General features: G+C 45.8%; 1 protein-coding gene and 1 long non-coding RNA gene across 2 annotated transcripts in view; one reads left to right on the forward strand and one right to left on the reverse strand.

Moving 5' to 3' along the window:
* Window positions 1–4,828: 4,828 nt before the first annotated feature.
* LOC135322306 (uncharacterized) lies at window positions 4,829–6,292 on the forward strand. Its single transcript, XR_010382795.1, has 2 exons — window positions 4,829–5,040; window positions 6,109–6,292. It is a non-coding gene; the product is annotated as an uncharacterized LOC135322306 (long non-coding RNA).
* BRINP1 (BMP/retinoic acid inducible neural specific 1) overlaps window positions 5,533–17,442 on the reverse strand; it is a 159,780-nt gene continuing 147,870 nt past the window's right edge. The window contains exon 8 of the mRNA XM_031450321.2: window positions 5,533–7,494. Within this exon, the coding sequence (XP_031306181.1) occupies window positions 6,354–7,494 (1,141 nt within the window). The 3' untranslated portion in view covers window positions 5,533–6,353. The remainder of the gene's footprint in view (window positions 7,495–17,442) is intronic.

Below are 17,442 nucleotides of genomic sequence, written 5' to 3' on the forward strand. Positions count from 1 at the left end.
GCGCAAGCCTGTGGCAGAGCCAGGCCCACCTCGGTCCCGGTTAGGGCTCACGGGGATCACCGGGCAGGGATAGCCCGGCCATCCCTGGTGACAACGACACAGAAACGCAGACCCGTGGCTTGCCTGTCCCTTCTCTCTCCTTATCAATCAGCTCTGAAGACTCCATTTAAATTTTTTATCAGAGCCATTTTCTTCTTGGCATCAATGGCTCCATTTAGAAGTTTTATCGAGACTGTGAAATCTTGACTGTGGAGAGACTCCTTGTTCATACTTCAGGTTCCTAGGGAAATACTGGCCCTTGGGTGGAGCCAGTGCAATTTTGGTGGACACCTAGCAAGCAAGGAATTTGGGGCGTAGAGGTCAGATACTCAAATGAGAGAAACTCAGTTTGTGACTCATGAAGCTCATTTGTTTATTCCAAGCTATTTAATGGAGGGGTTTTTTTTTTTTTTTAAATTGATTTAACGCTGTCATAGACTGGAAGGCAGCTGTGCTCACCCCTATACCACCAATGCACACACGCTGTCACAGACTGAGTGTTTGTGCCCTCCCCTAAAGGACACATTGAAATTTTAACCCCCAAGGGGATGGTATTAGGAGATTCGGGGGTGATCAGATCAGGGCAGGAACATCATGACCCATATAAAAGAGACTCCCAGGAGCTCTCTTGTCTCTTCTGCCATGTTTGGACACAGTGGGGAGAGAGCCCTCTGTGAACCAGGAAGCAGATTCTCACTAGACACTAAACCTTTTGGTGCCTTGATCATGGAATCTCCAGCCTCCAGAACTGTGAGAGGTAACTGGTTATTCTCTAAGCCACCCAGTCTCTGGTATTTTTGTTAGAGCAGACAGAACTGACTGGAACACACACCCTCTCCTTCCAACTTCATGTACTAGTTATTGTACCCGATTCGGTGAATTTACTCTCTCTCGCCACTGATGATGCGATACTTACCAACACACGCCTGCGCAGCTTTTAACCTGGCTCATTACTTTCTGGTTTGGAGACCTCTGTCTTCTAGTCATTACTTACACAGAATGTATCTACTTAATATATTTGGGATTTAATATACGTTGGGTTTTATTAACGTGACCATAATTGACATTTCCTTCAGGGTGCTTATCTGAATGTTAAAAACTGCCTTTCCTGAAGGCGGGATTCAGCTATATGAACTACAGTAATTGACATGCAATCCTTGGCTAAAGTAACATTGGGATAGTGAAAAGAGAACTAAACTCATGCTCAGTGTTCAAAACCTGTAGGATAACTTTGGGTACCACTCCTCGTCTCTGAAAGCTGAAGTTTTACATTTCATAAAATCAAGGGTCTAGACTAGATCAGAGGTACTTACTGAAGGATTGTGGCATCCTAGAGTGTTCAAGAAAGATCATTGAGGGATATATGAAATATTATTCACAAGTATATGTGGGTATTTTTATTGGGAAAGAGTCTAGAGGTTTCACATTTCTCAAAAAGATCTGTAATTCCCCCCAAAGTAATTGTATGAGAGGTGACTTCCTGCTCATTGGTCCAAAACTATCCCATTCCATTGCCTGTATCCACCTTGACTTGAGTTGTTGGAAGGAAAGAAGGTTCCAAACCAAAGCAGTCAGAGAATGTACTGTGTGCCTTGACATAGAATGCTTACCACTAGATCTGATCCTGAGAAGTAAGGAATGACCTTACACTTGTAACTTCCTTCCCTGACAGTGATTTGGAGGGACAGGAATATTGCAAAAGGAGAGAGTTCTTTCAGTAACCTCCTCTGTCCAGGTTCTTGGGTTGGCAGACCTGGAGCCAATGGTAATGACTCAGTTTTCAGGACGAGAATGATCTCTGCTCAGTCTGAGCTCACTATAACCGACCAAACATTTGCACTGATATTCAGCTGGAAGAAATGCCTAAATATAAGATTTTGGTGACATAGAAAAGAGAGAGGGAGAGAGGGGGACATAATACATGTGAGTTTCTGTACCTTATTAGTTTTAATGTCATGGGGCTGATTCTTGTCTTGGCTAGGAGGTTGGACTGGACAATCATATACTTTGAGACAGTGAAAAAGGAACTGCAATCATGGTCAGTATTCAGTATAGTAACTTGTAGTATAACTTTGGGTATAACTCCTCGTCTGTGAAGGCTGAAGTTTTACTGACCTTTAATGATCCCTTTATTCCAAAGAGTCTATGGTCCTATGTGTCCACTCTTCTCTCCACTTTCCCTGAAGACTTGACCATCTTTAACTCTAATAATGTACTTTGCTTTAAAGTCTGTTTTGACTGCTATTAACAGCACTACATCAGTTTCCTTTTAGTTAATATTTGTCTAGGCTACCTTTATCCATCTTTTAATTGTCAGATTAGTTAATATTTGTCTAGGCTACCTTTATCCATCTTTTAATTGTCAGACTGTCTTCCCCCTTACTTTTTAAATTTATAACTTGTAGTCTGACCACCTGTCTTTTTACTGACCAGTTTTGTCCAAGGACATTTATTGTGATTATTTGTGTTATAAGTTTTGCTATTATGCCTGTTTATGTATCCAGCTATTTTAATTATTCTTTTGTTCTCCTTTTTACCTTCTTTTTAATTAAAAAAAATTTACCGCTATAATTTGAAAGTTATCCAGTCCTCATCTACTATTTTAGCGGTTAATCGCTCCTCACCATTTGACTCTATGATATTTTCCCCCAATTATTTATCACCATCTACGGGTCCATATTATTCTTTTCCCTTTCTTTCCACAGAACAGCGAATAGCAGATAATTGTCATTGAGATAATTTTATCAACAGAGACAACAACAAGATACTCAACATTTAAAAATATATCCTTGGGGCTGGATAATCCCAAAGCATCTTTTTTTCTATTGTGTCAATTTGTTTTACTTCCCAGTCTTTCTTCCACTTGTGACATACAGTCTCGGTGCGACTCTGATTTTAATCAACGCGGGGAGCCTTGCTGTTAGTGTGACCTCTTTCATGCTCTCCTCTTTGAAGGGGGCAGATATGCCAGGGTCCAGAATTTCCCCATGATTTTATCTGATAGCTAATTAATGGCCTTCTGTGGTTTCCATAGCAATGCCACGCTTTGCTGCCAGGCTTATCCAAATGGGCATTCTGTTCACTCTTTTGCCTTAGCATAAGCATATTAATCAGACACCACAGGTCCTTGGCCACTGCATTAAATGGGTAAGACACTAATTGAATTAAAATCTCACTTGACGTCTTCAGGCTTTTCTCTCCACCCTCAGATAAGAGGGGAACCTTGTCAGCTCAAAGAGCTGGACCCAGGCAGGAGACATGTGGAAATCCACAGAACATTTGTGTCCTTTTATAGCAAAGCACTTTCCCTTCACCTCTGAATAAATATTTTGATGTCTGAATCTTTCTCTGCCCTTGAAAATGTCTCTACTTCCCTGACCTTTCCAGTTACTAGACAATGCTGTATTCTTTTTGTAATATGAAGTGATGGAGTTAATGTTGTCAAGGTAAAGGGAAGAGGTCTTTCCTACACACACACACACACACACACACACACACACAGCTGGTGAAGTCTGGGGAGGACCTCGGGTTGAAGGTTCTAATTGCACTGGGATGAGGATTGGGTAGCACACTGCCTATGGGGAGTGCCCGGCAGTCTGTGAAGGACTGTGGAAGTATAAGGGATATGACCTTCTGAGTCTTTGGAACTGCCTGGAAGGGAGAGATGAAAGGGGAAGGGAGAGAAACAGTGGAGAGGAAATCAGACTCAAATCCATTCTTCAGGTCATAAGGATTACAGATGCTTATTTCAGTTTCTCATAAAGAGTCAAAATCCTCTCTTTCCTTGGTGGACTAACTATTCAAAATGATACCTCCTTAAGGCTCTTGTTTTAACTGGCCCTTTAACTGCAGATTTATTCCGTTGTGCTTTTCCGTTCTCTGTTCCTTTGTCCCTTCTGAGCCTTGTTATTTATCCAAGTCCTATTCACTTTCAGCACTCGGAATGAATGTGCCCACATAAAGCCTGTATCAACCCCACGAACAGAGTCCATAACTTCTTCAGGGCTCCTTTCTGTGTGGCTGACCCCACAACAGCACTCATCATGGCGTCCTGTAATTATGGTGTATTATTTTAACTGGTTCCTCTCTCTCTCATTAACTTGTGAGTGGCACAAAAGCATGGGCCATTCCCTTACGATCTCATTTTTCTGGCATGCCCCATTCATCTGCTAGGTGTTGAAGAGATGTTTGATGATTAACTGACCTTCTGCAAAGTCTTGTGCTTGATAAACAGCTTCTATGTGACCTCTGGCATGAAGAATTTCCAACCTAAATTTTGAGAGGGTTTTGGAACCCTCTCAAAATCTGAGGTCCAAACAACTACGTTGATGTGAAGTGCATGTTAAATATTAAAGTTGGCATCAAAATATATGCTACTTCGTACTAAAAACTAGGGCATTAAATTTGGAATTTACTATTATGGAGGAAAAAAAAAAAAAGAATCCATTTGCCTCCCACCAACCCACACCCACGTAAATCAACTAGATAGCTCTTTACCTCTTATGCACTGAAGCCCTTTCCTTTCATCGTAAAATAAACTCTGTGTGTGTGTGTGTGTGGGGGGGGGGGTATTCTCTTTGAGTCATATTATCTCAGACTCCGGTAACTCCTGAGATCGTTTTTGTATTTTATCTACAAAAACATTGACATGAGAAAAAACTGCACACACACAAGCTGGTAAAGTGTAGAAGAATCTGATGGATAATAATTAGATCCGTTTTATAAGACAAGCTGGAATGAGCACTATTGCTCCCCTTCAGTAAAAGAGGAATCCAAAGAATGTTGCTGATAGAGCTAATTAGCTTCATGCCCCTGGAATGGCCCAGTTAGCAAACGGGTGATCGCCTGGAGATGGTAAAGAAAAGATGTGCACAGGGCAGACTGTTGAGACCAAAGGAGTTCTATTTTCTCTTCCGACCCTGAAGTCTGTGATCCTGTCTCTCTGCTAACATGGAATTGAAGATTCAGATACTTGATACCTCTAGTATCTCGATACCTCTGGTAAGTACCACCTTAGCAAAAAGAGCAACACAGAGTTCCTGGAGAGGAAGAAATGCTATCTGCCCAAATCCTCTACAGGAGTGTTTTGAAACAAGTTTTCCTTCTTGCATCTCTCCTTTCAGTTTAGACCCCAAGTCGCACACTAGGATTCTCTGCTTTCACAAATGCCAAAGTCGTCGCAGTGTTAGTTTATTTGTACTTGTGTGTGTGTGCGTGTGTGTATCTGTGTGTGTATTTGGCGTTTATCAAAGCATCGCTTTTTAGATACCTACTTGGGCAAGTCAGTCTGGCAGATCAATGCAATATTAAAACCTACCCTAGTTTATTTTTGTTATTGATTTTTATTCAAACTGAGATTTACTTACTATGCAAAGCATTTTTAGGAAGTTGGACACCATTTCTTTCTGGAGACGGTAGGTGAAAGGGTTTTCTGGATTGAAGGAAAAAGCTATCAAAACCACCTGAGACTGAAAACTACTTCGGCCCTTGGCAGTTGGGTTGGAGGAGGAAACGCATAGAAGTGGCCAGCGTGAGTTGGGACAGGAGCTGCCCGGGGAGTCAGAAGGCAGGGCTCAAATCCGTATCTGCGCACGTGTAGACACAGGCACACTCTCTCTCTCTGATTCTATTTCCCAAACTGAATCAAGGAGTTCAGCCAGCTCGTATCTAAGGTTCCTTATTGTTTTTAACACCCTGTGATTATGTGAATGCTTCTCCACCTGCCGCGCCCCCTCCGATCCCACCTATCGTCCAGCTTCAATCAGCTTCCGTTTATTCGGCATGAGAGAAGCTCCCCCGGTAAGATGGCGCTGTCATTGCATCCCCACCCTTGTGTGCGAATGAGTCAAAGAACCACAAGGAATTCAACATAGAGAGGGAAGAAATCGTAACCGAAGAAATATCTTCTTTATCTATGTCCATTTCCTCCCACGAGGAAAAATGGCAGTGTCGGTTGTACATTACATATACCTCTCTTTCCTTTTAGTGTTTAATCTTAGCACCTGCACAGCAGAGACCTTTACAATTCATTGCATATGCTCTCTCCCCTCTCCCCACCCCTCCCTGCAGCACCTGAGGCCTAAGAAGCAACCCCCTCCAAGCTCCTCACAAGGCTGAGACCCTTCTTCGTGACAGAGTATAGAAGTAACAGACATGCCCAACGGTTTCAGACCGTCTCTAGAACGTTTCAGTTTCCAGCGAATGAAGATTTTCCTCCTTTCCTTTGAACAGTAATTACATTTTACAAATTCTCGTTTGTTCTCTTTTGCTTTGCTTTGTACAACAAAAGGGAAGGTCCGCGGCGGAGTCCCGGGTTAGCAGAGCTTGGCCGTCAGCTGGTCCGACTGTTTGAGGATCTCGGTGTTGTAGAGGTCCAGGGCGTGGTTCACCCTGATGATCTCGCTGTTGGTCAGCTTCAGCCGGTGCTTCAACATACACGAGAACAGGTCCAGCTGGGGTTTCCCCGGGGCCGCGGGAGGGGCCAGGCGGTTGATTCGGTCCCGAATATCCAACAGCAGGAGCATCACGGACGACGAGGAGTAGAACTGGCCGCCTTGCGTGTAGGACTGGTTGACCTGCTGCACCGCGCTGCGAAGGAGGTCAGCGTTGAACCTCAGGCTGTACCCGAACACCTGCACATCCGAGATCTTGATGTAGAACTGCCTCTTGGAAGGATCGGACAGGTCCACGGGGCCCTGGCCAGTCTCGTTACGCAGGAGGGTGGGGAGCCGAGTCCGACTACGTAGGTAGATGTGGACCGTCTCGAAAAACGTTTTCCACCGATTGCCCAGCAAGAGAGTCCAGTTGTAGCACTGGCTGTTCTGGAGGCGGATCTTCTCCCAGCGCGGGTAGCCGAATTCCCCGAAGGGCATGTTCCAGCCCTCCGAGTGGCTCCCGCTGAAGGGGTTGACGTAGACAAAGAACATGGGGTCCAGGCTGCTGTTGCGCATCTGGCAGATGCGCATGGACATGCCGATCACCATGTGGATGAAGTCCATGCGGTTCTTGTTGCTCTTGAGAGTGAGGGACATGCGCTTGCGCCACCGGGGGTCAAAGAAGGTGTCGAGGCGGATCTCGTTGCTGATGAAGGTGGTGTGGACGTAGAGGCGCGAGTCCATCTTCTGCAGCAGGTACTTCAGCTCCAGGTCCTGGAAGTCCAGGTCGGTCTCGAAGCTGATGAACTGCTCGCTGCGCTCCGAGTCCACGTTCTGTGGCTCGCAGCGGCCTCGGTACAGCTTGTAGCCCTTGTTGCAGGAGCCGCAGAGCGAGATGTTGGCCAGGCTGCACATGGCGCAGCTGTTGTTCCCGCCTATGATGCAGGGGATGGGGCGCTGGCACAGCGTGGTGCTGCCGTGGCACACGCAGCTCCTCTGGCTCTCCAGGAACGTTCCCCAAAACCCGTTCTCATTGCAGTAGAGAAGCGACTGGACCCTTGCAAGCCACTGCTGAATTGTCCTGGGGGAATGGAGGAGAAATGGAGAATGTTAACCATCACGGGTGGACTTACAGTTATGCAACCGCCAACGCAAAGTGGAGCTGGGCTAATCCAACTACTCATGCAGAGTGGAGCTGCGGGAAGAGTGAAAGGACTGGGCAGCTCAGTGATGATGGGAAAGGCACTAGTTATAAACTACAGGAACGACATTGTAACTCCTTGTGATGGAACAGACCAGCTCTGCGACGGCACACTTTATCCTTCCAATGGTCAATGTCCTCATCTGTAAAGTGCAGAGGTTGGAGTAATTATTCTTTGAGGTCCTTCCAGCTCCATGGCTCTATTATTCATTAGCCCCAAAGAAGTAGGATTCAGAAAATGAAAGCCTATCAACTCAAAACCCCCTGCCGGATGACAGCAGGTTGTAAAAAATCTTCAATAAAGAAGAATTTAGGGGTTAGTTCTTTTAACCTGTGTCAGAAGTTTCTGCCCTCTTTAAGGATTCTTGCCATGAGGTTACATAACAGCCAACAACTTCAACAGAAACAAATTATGTTTTGTATTACTCTGGAGATCACATAGTGATTCCATATTGGTGATCTCGTGTGATCCTCACAGTGGCTTTTCAAGACATCTAAGAAGGACGTGATTTCTGCCCTTCTTCAGAGCTCCAAACCCTCCAGTCAGTGAAATTTCCATCCCAGTGTGTGTCTCTAGGTCCCCCTCCCCACAGCCCCTCAACATGTTTATAAACGAACCCAAGCCTGTCCCCAGATTCCAGTCACTGAGACATTCCAATGAAGATAGATACTCACTCAGATAAGAGGCAACAGGAGAACAGGTAAAAATATGTGAGACAGTCAGCTTAGTGGCCTCTCATCTTTCCTCATTTCTGTGCGAGTCACCTCTTGGCTGTCTTCCATGCTACAAATAATCCCTTACACGTGTATAGCACTGCCCGCCCCCCCCCCCCCCCCCACAGGGCACACTCACTCCCATTTTCTCACTTGAGCTTCACAACAACACCCTGAAAATAGCTTGGGGCTTGAGGTCCGACAGAGATTGCTTAAAATCCCGGTTCCTCCACTTCTGAGCTGAGGGAACGCTGGGCAGTTTCCTTCCCTTCCTAATCATTCCTACCACACAGGGCTGCAGTGAGAACTTCATGAATTTTTATGGGAAGTCTTAGCCCTGAACTTGGTGGGTATTAAGGACTCGATAAAAGTTAGTTCTTGTTATTCCCGTGCAGGGACTCTCAGCTCCAGCTTCTAGACACAGCAAGAGGAGCTCGGAGGTGAAATCATACAGTGAGTGAATACAGAGATCTCCTGGCTCATGGCCGTGGCTTTTTTCAAGCAAGAGTCCACCAAGGAAGCCCTTCTGAAGGCTGTGCTGTGCGGTGGTAATGCTGATGGTGCTGACGATGGTGGTGGCATGGTTCCTGATCCCCACTTTAGAAAACTGGACACAGAAGCCCTTTTGCATTGCCTGTGGTGGGACGTGTTAGCAATCCATCTATTCTATCATTTCCACTGCCGAGCCACAGTCCCCAAGCCCAAGAACCAGGTGGCGGTAGGCAGTAGAGCCTCATATTGAAAAGGACATACATCGGCCCAAGCAGAACTGAGTTCAGTGCTCAGATCGGTAACCAGAAACACGTCGCTTCGTGCCTTCAAACCTCAGTATCCGTATCTAAAACGAGAATAACAAAGCCCAGCTTATGCAGCGAGAGAGAGGACTGAATGAGACGATGTATTCAAAGCAACTAGCACAGAACCTGCCATAGACCAATTATTAAATAGGTAATAATAGTAAGTACTCTCATCCCAGAGAGTAAGCGCTTCCTTTGAAGGCACTGAGACAGGCTCGGGGATTTCGCTATCTCTCTGGGGTTGGAGGGAAACCGTTTGGGTACACGGGACATTTGAAAGTGGATACTGTTGAAACGGCTTCCCGGAGTGCTTTGCTTCAAGTGAGTTGCTTATCAGTGGAGAGAAAACGGGGGAATAATTAGAATGCTCCTAGAAACTGCTCTGCCTTTGAAATCCACAGAACCATCCTGGCCCTGCCAGGGAAACCTCCCTCGTGCCATTCAAAACACTGCATTGAAACTTCTGGTTTTTCGGTCAGTTTCCCCTCCAGGCTCTCCAGCTTGAGCCAGAGGGAGGGGGGGTGACTCCTTTCCTGAGCATCTAGCCTACAGCCTGGCTCTAAGTAAGTTTGCTGAAGGAATGAACAGACAAAAGTAATACTGTTTCTTATTTTTCATTTAAAGAAAAAAAAAAACAAAAACAAAAAAAACCTTCTCTTCTCCCTCCTGAACTGCATATTAGTTTTCAAGACCTTCCACCCACAGGGCTCCAGGCCTCCCCGGTCTCTGCTCCGTGAGACCAATCCTATTACAGCCTGGAGACCAGCAGCAGGCCCGGCCCTCAGGAGACGGAGCTGGAATGATAATGAGCCACGCGGCTCCCACCTCCCCAGCCAGAACACTGACTGAATATTGGCTATGAGTCATCTGATATTTTGGGAGCTGCAGGGGCCCGCCACACGTCCCTGATTGCGTGGTTCCATCTGACGAGAGTGTCATTTTCAAAATGCCTCTTTCAAATGGCCCACACTTGCCCCGTCACTCCCTCTCCAAGTGACAGGACAGTACCCCCTTTGGAGCTCCTCTGTCCCCATCTGCGAGGCATTCTATAACCCCGCAGAGCACCCCCTTTCCCGTGTCTCATCATTGGGACCCTTTGTCAGAGCCGGAGCCCCCACTCCTCGAATCAATGCCACATTGTGCCTGAACTCTCAGCATCCTCAATGGTAGGGAGACGGAGACGAAAGTTCCCGGTGAGGTTGCCACAAGCAAAGGGACTAGTGGCAAATTAGGATTCCAGGCCCGTCGAGCAGGAGGGCTTGGGGACAGAGGCCCTCTGAGGCGCTCTGGAGAGCTGCGTGGCACCTGCATCTCCTGACCTCAGAATAATCATGAGGTCGTGGGCTGTATCAAAGAAGGCATTAACGACACAGCAAGAGGGCTCAGAACGAGGCGGAGCGCAGGGAGGGGGCAGCAGGGGCGCCAGGCCCAGGGAAGGAGAGAGGGAACGGGGAGGGAAGGGGAGCACGGGGAAGCGTGATGAGAGCAGAGACGGCCTCGGTGTTGGAGATGGCGGGGGACACAAGGGAGCCTGACCCAGATGAGGAGGAGGGACCTGGAGCAGAGAATGTGATGGAGTGAAATTACAGCGGGCAGACTAGGCACGAAGACACTCAGCCGCACCTTCATGTGTCATAACCGTGCATGGGCCATTTTGAGGGCAGGCTGTCCTCTTCTGAAGTGGGGGTGGGTGGAGGTGTGACTAGTGAGCCCTGATTCTCAAGGTCAGTGAATTGTCCATAGATTTCAGGACTTCATTTGGAAAAGAAGAGCAAAACCAGAAAACAAGCTCCTTCCAGTTTTTTGCATGCTTATTCTTAGCACAAGTGACTTCTAATGATGAGCAATTGATCTGGATCAGCTCAACCTCCCACACCTTCTCCATCTCCAGCCAGTGCTCGGAGTAGTAATCACTGATATTGAGAAACCCTGCCCTGCTCAATGGCAGGCAGCACCTTAAACCAGCGCAGGGAATCAACGGCTTACAACTACTGAGCACTCACTGTGTACCAGGCGCTGTGCTGGAGGCTCTCCTGGAGCCATGTGGATAACCAACCTCATCACAGAAGAAGAGAGCGACACCTTGAGAAGTGGGATAACTCGTCTGACGTCACAGAGTTACTCCACAGGCAAATACCCAGCTCTCGAGCATCAGGGCGCATCTCACATCAGTGCCTTGTCGCTGTGCACTGCAATGTGAAAGTACAAAGACAAGGCCAGCAAGGAGGAGGAAGCAGGCCGCAAGAAGAGAGCTAAATTGGAATAATGGAAAAACACAGAAAGTCTGAGCGTGCGAAGGGCCTATTATCACATTCCTTGCTTCCCCTGGACCTGCCAGGGTCCCTCTCCTCCATTCACAGATAATTGGAGCTCACCGACAAGTGCTCGGGGAGAGGCCAGGGACCGGGGGTAGGAGGGACTGAGATCTATAAATACCATTTCCCAGGCTGGCTGGTGACAGCCTGCCTCAACCCTGGCAACGGAGGAGCGGCTTAATAGGCCAGCCCCAGAGAAGTGGGGCGAGGGGTCTCAAAAAGGGCGGACACAGCCCCACTGCAAGGCAGTCAGTGTATGGCAGTGAGGACCAAGTTCTAAGATGCTCTTCTCCATCCTTAGGGATCCAAAACATCTTCCGTTTGCAACCAGAACTCAACTCCAATACATCCAAACTGACATCTTTCAGTTGGATGAGATTTCAGTTCACTCTGATGGGGGTTGGGGGGGTGTTGCTGAGGGGAGGGGAGAAAAGTGGGAGGAGGGGAGGGCAGGAGGCTGCATTTTTATTCCTAAAGCTGGAAAACCCTGGCACCTGATTGGTAGGCTCTCACAGAGGCTACACATGAGGCAGCTTGGACCATAGAAGCAGAAAACCGGGGAGAAGCAGCCTTGGATAATATTCAGCCCATCTTCCTCAGGTTTAGACCTGAACATTGAGACTCAGTTGCTTCAGTTGAGGATCAACATTTCTTGAGTGCTTTCCATATCATGACAGTTACCCTTTATCCTCACATCAACCCCATGCTATAGGACTCCTCTGTGATTTCCATTCTACTGAGAGGGCAGGGGAAGACCAGAGAAGGGCTGTGACATTCCCATAGTCACACAGCATGGACGTAGAAGACCAGAGCTCAGAATTTCTGGATCCAAATCCAGAGGTCCCTCCATTCCCCAATGTACTTTTCCTACCCTCTCAAACCTCAGACTGGAGGAGAAGCTAAGCCCCGGGCCACCGAGACACCACCGCTGCTCCCCTGCAGGCTCTGTCTTGGCCTCAGCCAGGATTTTCTGGCGACCTGACAGGTCTCCCAGTGACACAGCTGGAGTGGCCCATCATTTGGAGGACAAAGGCTATGCCACCCAGGGCTTCCCATCAGTGCTTTCAAAGGCACACGTCTCCCTTTTAGAACCCCCCGGGTGGGGAGCCCAGGCTGGGATTCCTAATTCAAGCAAACTTCCTGCTGATTTTAATTGGAGGTTTTGCCTAAGACAGGAAGGCAGTGCCAGGCCAGTGGCATTTTAGGGAAGATCATACAAATCAAGCACCAAGGAGCAGGCAGGGGATAGATATAGGCTAAAATAGAAAACTGTAATCCATAACTCCCATTTGCCTACCAGAAGGGTTTATTTAAAAGTGGAGAGGAAATGAAAAAAAAAAATGAAATTGGAGTTCTGAATCACTCTTTTATTTATGCCCTGTACTTGCTTCCTGGCACTTCTTTGACATTGTAATGGGTGTCTGAATAATTCCGTGAGACTCCACAACATGTATACTCTGTAGACCATAGACTAGACTGGGAAGACAAACCGTTGTTTTTAGGTTTCTGATGATGCACTGTTTTCTGGTGGTGCTGTGCATGACTCCGTGTGTGTGTGTGGAATAGTGCTGATAAAAGATAAATACATCAGTGGTGTCAGAATGCTTAGGGCTCTACTGAAAGAAGCCTTGGTTTATGGATGTGCTAGTGTGGATTATAACTGGCCATCAGACTCACTCTGTGTTCATGATTTTCCTCGGATTCATGTTTAGCTTTTAATCATTCCCCTGTCTGAGTTTCTATCATTGCCTTAATAGCCTGTTTTCCCTTCTTCTCTTCCGTTCTACACACGATGTTGAACAGCCCATAGCAATGGAAGAAAAGGCCAGAAGAAGAGTTTTGTGGTCCCTTGCCACAATGAAGATGCTTTCTGGCTTGGAATTGTGGCATGGAGGCAATAGGTCTATTTTTCGGAAGGTAGAGGTAGCCGGGAGAGCAGCAAGATGAAAATCCAGTGGAGTCTTTAAAAATAGGTTGTCAGGAGCTTAATTGGGGAGGGTAATGAAACAGTGTTTTGCAATTATATAGTTCTGTGTCTGGAGAGAGGTGACAGGCAGCATCAGCTACATTTTCAAACTCAGCATTTTGCTTAGGGGCCTGAATGTGCTGGAGGCAAATGAAGGAAGGATCCAGAAGCCTCCTTAGGGCTGACAGAAAGGCTAAAAGCTGCAGGGAGCTCCCGGGTGGAGGGCTGCAAGAGTGGTTTGTTCTTCCTGGGCAGTCATCAGGCAGGAGAATGACAGATGCAGCCCAGAGGGGAGAAGGGGAGCCGGGGCTAATCAGGGCTAAGGGACTTCGCCCTGCGGTACAATAACGGTCACCTAGATCGGTGATCTGGGCAGTGCGGTGGGCGAGCCAGCTGACGGTGTGGGGGTCAGTTACGTAAATGCTGGACCTGCCCTACTGCCATTTTGCCTTGGATATTTGACCTTGCTGTTTGACCTTGGACATATTACTTCACCTCTTTGATCCTCAGTTTCTTCATCTGTCAAATAGGGAAGGTGAGACCCACCTCACCCTTTGTCTCCAGCACTGGAATCAGGTACGCCCAGCTCCTGGGAGGTCTGCAGGGAAAGGGGAGCTATGACTGACCATTAACCATTATTATCACCGAGGGCAAAGCATAACTGTGTTTTATAAATGTTCCAGGTAAAAACAGTCCTCTTGGTTACTAGAACAGCCCAGCTGATTATAACTTAATATCCTAGTCTCACTGGTCACTCACCCTCCACAGCGCTAATAAATGCTGTCACCATGATGTTCGGAGAAAGAGGTCGGTGCGGGCTTTGGAGTCAGAAAAGGCTGGGGACTGAATCACAGCTCTGCTGCTCCTTACTGAGCCTTGGGCTAATGGCTGGTCTAAGCTTCAGTTTTCTCAACTACAGAATGGAATGACAATACATTACTGGCAGGATTGTTTTGAAACTCAGATCAGATAATGTATGTGAAGCTTCTGACATATAATAGGTACACACGCTCCCTCGTGGACACAAACTACCATGTTCCTCTTGAGCTCACAAAGAAAATGGTCCCTTTGAATTAAGTATAGATTTAAAAACCCAGGGAAAGAATTCAGTAAATGTCATTGGGTCAGTTGAATATTGATATTAAAACAGCAATGACAATAAAACCTCTTCCTGACACTTAATCTCTTCTATGTCCCCAAGTCACTAACAGATGGATGACAGATTTGAATGTGAAAAGTGAAATGATAATAATGTCAACAAAGCACCTCTTAGAAGAAAACATACCTTGTAATAGCCTATAATGAAAAATAACATGAAAAGTAATATATATATAACCAATCACTATGCCATACACCAGAAATTGACACAACATAAACCATCTATACTTCAATTTAAAAAACATATGAATCAAAAAAGCACAAGTATTATAAGAATAAAACATGAAATGATTAACCAAAAAAAAAAAAAAGAAAGAAAGAAAACATAAAGGAGCATTATTAAGAGACTGGAGTCGGCAACGATTTCTTTAACACAGCTCACCATAAAGGAAAAAAAATAAAACGTTGCTTAATAGGGCTATATTAAGATGAAAACATATCCATCAAAAGATACCGTAAAGAGTGCAAAGACAACCCTCAGTTAGGGAATATATTTGCAATACCACTACCCAATCAAAGCTTGTATTTATAATACATAAATAACTCCGACACGGGCTGGATGCTGGGCCAGTCAAAGGCATTTTATGCTCCCTGAGGCTTGCCTCTCCTTCCTAGATGTCTTTAAACCAGAGTAGATGCAATTATCACAATTTTTATTTTTCTTGAGACGGTTCTTACTCAACTGTTAAATAAATGTGATTTGTCCCAGGAAAAAAAAGTAGCCAGAAGGGAAAGTAGGCAAATGATATGACGGACGGGTAGGAACAGGCACTTCATGAAAGAGGATATTCAAAAGGCCACAGGCACATGAAACTCCTCTTCATTAGTCACCAGCACAATGCCAGTTAACCTGCAGTGAGGCACTGCTGCAGCAGGATGGCTACAAATCAAAAAAAAAAAAAAAAAAAAAAAGATGAGAAACATGGTGGAGTAAAGGGAACCCTCCTGCACTGTTGGTGGGAATGTAGTTTGGTGCAGCCATTATGGAAAACAGTACGGAGATTCCTCAAAAAACTGAAAACAGACTTAACCATATGGTCCAGCAATCCCACTCCTGGGCATATATCTGGAGGGAACTCTAATTCAAAAAGATACATGCACCCCAATGTTCATAGCAGCACTATTTACAATAGCCAAGACATGGAAACAACCTGAATGTCCATTGACAGATGACTGGATAAAGAAGCTGTGGTGTATTTGTACAATGGAATAGTACCCAGCCATAAAAAAGAATAAAATAAAGCCATTTGCAGCAACATGGATGGACCTGGAGATCATCATTTTAAGTGAAGTAAGCCAGAAAGAGAAAGAAAAATACCATATGATATCATTTATATGTGAGATACACACACACACACACACACACACACACACACACACACACACACACACGAATGAACTTATTTACAAAACAGAAACAGACTCACAGACATAGAAAACAAACTTATGCTTACCAGGGTACTGGGACTTTGAGATTTGCAGACGCTAACTACTGTATATAAAATAGGTAAACAACAAGTTTCTACTGTATAGCACAGGGAACTATATTCAGTATCTTGTAGTAACCTATAGTGAAAAAGAATATTAAAAGGAATATATGTATGTATATATGCATATGTGTGACTGAAACATTATGCTGTACACCAGAAATTGACACAACATTGTAAACTGACTATACCTCAGCGGAAAAATAAATACATAAATAGAAAACTTTTAAAAAGATGAGAAACACTAAGTATGGGCAAGGATGTGGAACGATGGAAACTCTCCTATGCTACCTGCAACAGAGAGAATTGGTTCAGCAAGGGTGGAGAAGTGGCAGGGTCTACTGAAGTAGCCGTAAAGCTGAGCAAATCCATCCCTAGTACATATCCAACAGAAATGCACACGGACGTTCACCCAAAGACGTATGTGAGGCAGAGCACTATCTGTCACAGCCCCAAGCGGGAGACCGTGCAAGTGACCATCCACCGTGGAACAGACTTGTACCAACACAGTGGAATACTCTTGAGAATGAATGTCTCAAAACCCACGCAAGACAGTGTGGCGGCATCGCAGAGAAGCACGCGAGGTGGAAGCTGCCAGACACAAAAGCGTCCACACTATATATACATAAAAAGAGGCAAAACCGAGCTGCGGTGAGTGGAGCCACAAGAGGTGTAAGTCCCTTGGAGAGAAGGCTGATGGCGCCCAGAAGACGACACGGGGGGTTTCTGCAGTGCAGGTGATGCCCTGTTTTTTCATCTTGGTGCTGGTTACATGTGTGAATTCATTTTGTGAAAAGTCATCTTGCTGTGCACCTAACGATATTTTCCTTTGTTATATGTCTCTATCACTTCCATAAAACATTGACCAAAAAAAATCGTCCTTTATCACAACCAGGATAATACTATTAAGGCAGCAAGCAGTACGTGACATTTTTATAGCACTTTTAAACTATCTAAAGCTCTTCTGTTTGGTTCTCTAATTTTGATCTTCACAACTTTTCTGTGGCATAGGTTGGGTTGAGAGGGGTATAAAGAATTTTTAAGGATAAGAAAAACTAGGCTCAGAAAGGTGATGTCTGACTTCCTCAAGGTCACCAGTGAGTTGTCCCGTCACCAGGGTTACAACTGACCCCAGGTGTGAGTTTGTTGGCTGACTTGGGGGATGGAGGTGCGAACGTGGCTTTGAAGGAGGCTAAGAAAGAGCTCCCCATGGAAATTATGAGAATTTGGTTCTATTTCTGACTCGATCCTCTGAGCCTCTAGATTCTATTCTGAACAGGAAGCTACTTCTGAGCCCCAGGGAAGAGACAAAAAACGGAAAAACTAGAAACAACAAAATGGGTCTGGAGATGCTTATTTTTCTGCCTTACGTCAGCCGAATGAGTCAGTTG

The sequence above is a fragment of the Camelus dromedarius genome, chromosome 10, assembly GCF_036321535.1.
Source record: "Camelus dromedarius isolate mCamDro1 chromosome 10, mCamDro1.pat, whole genome shotgun sequence".
Lineage (NCBI taxonomy): Eukaryota > Metazoa > Chordata > Mammalia > Artiodactyla > Camelidae > Camelus > Camelus dromedarius.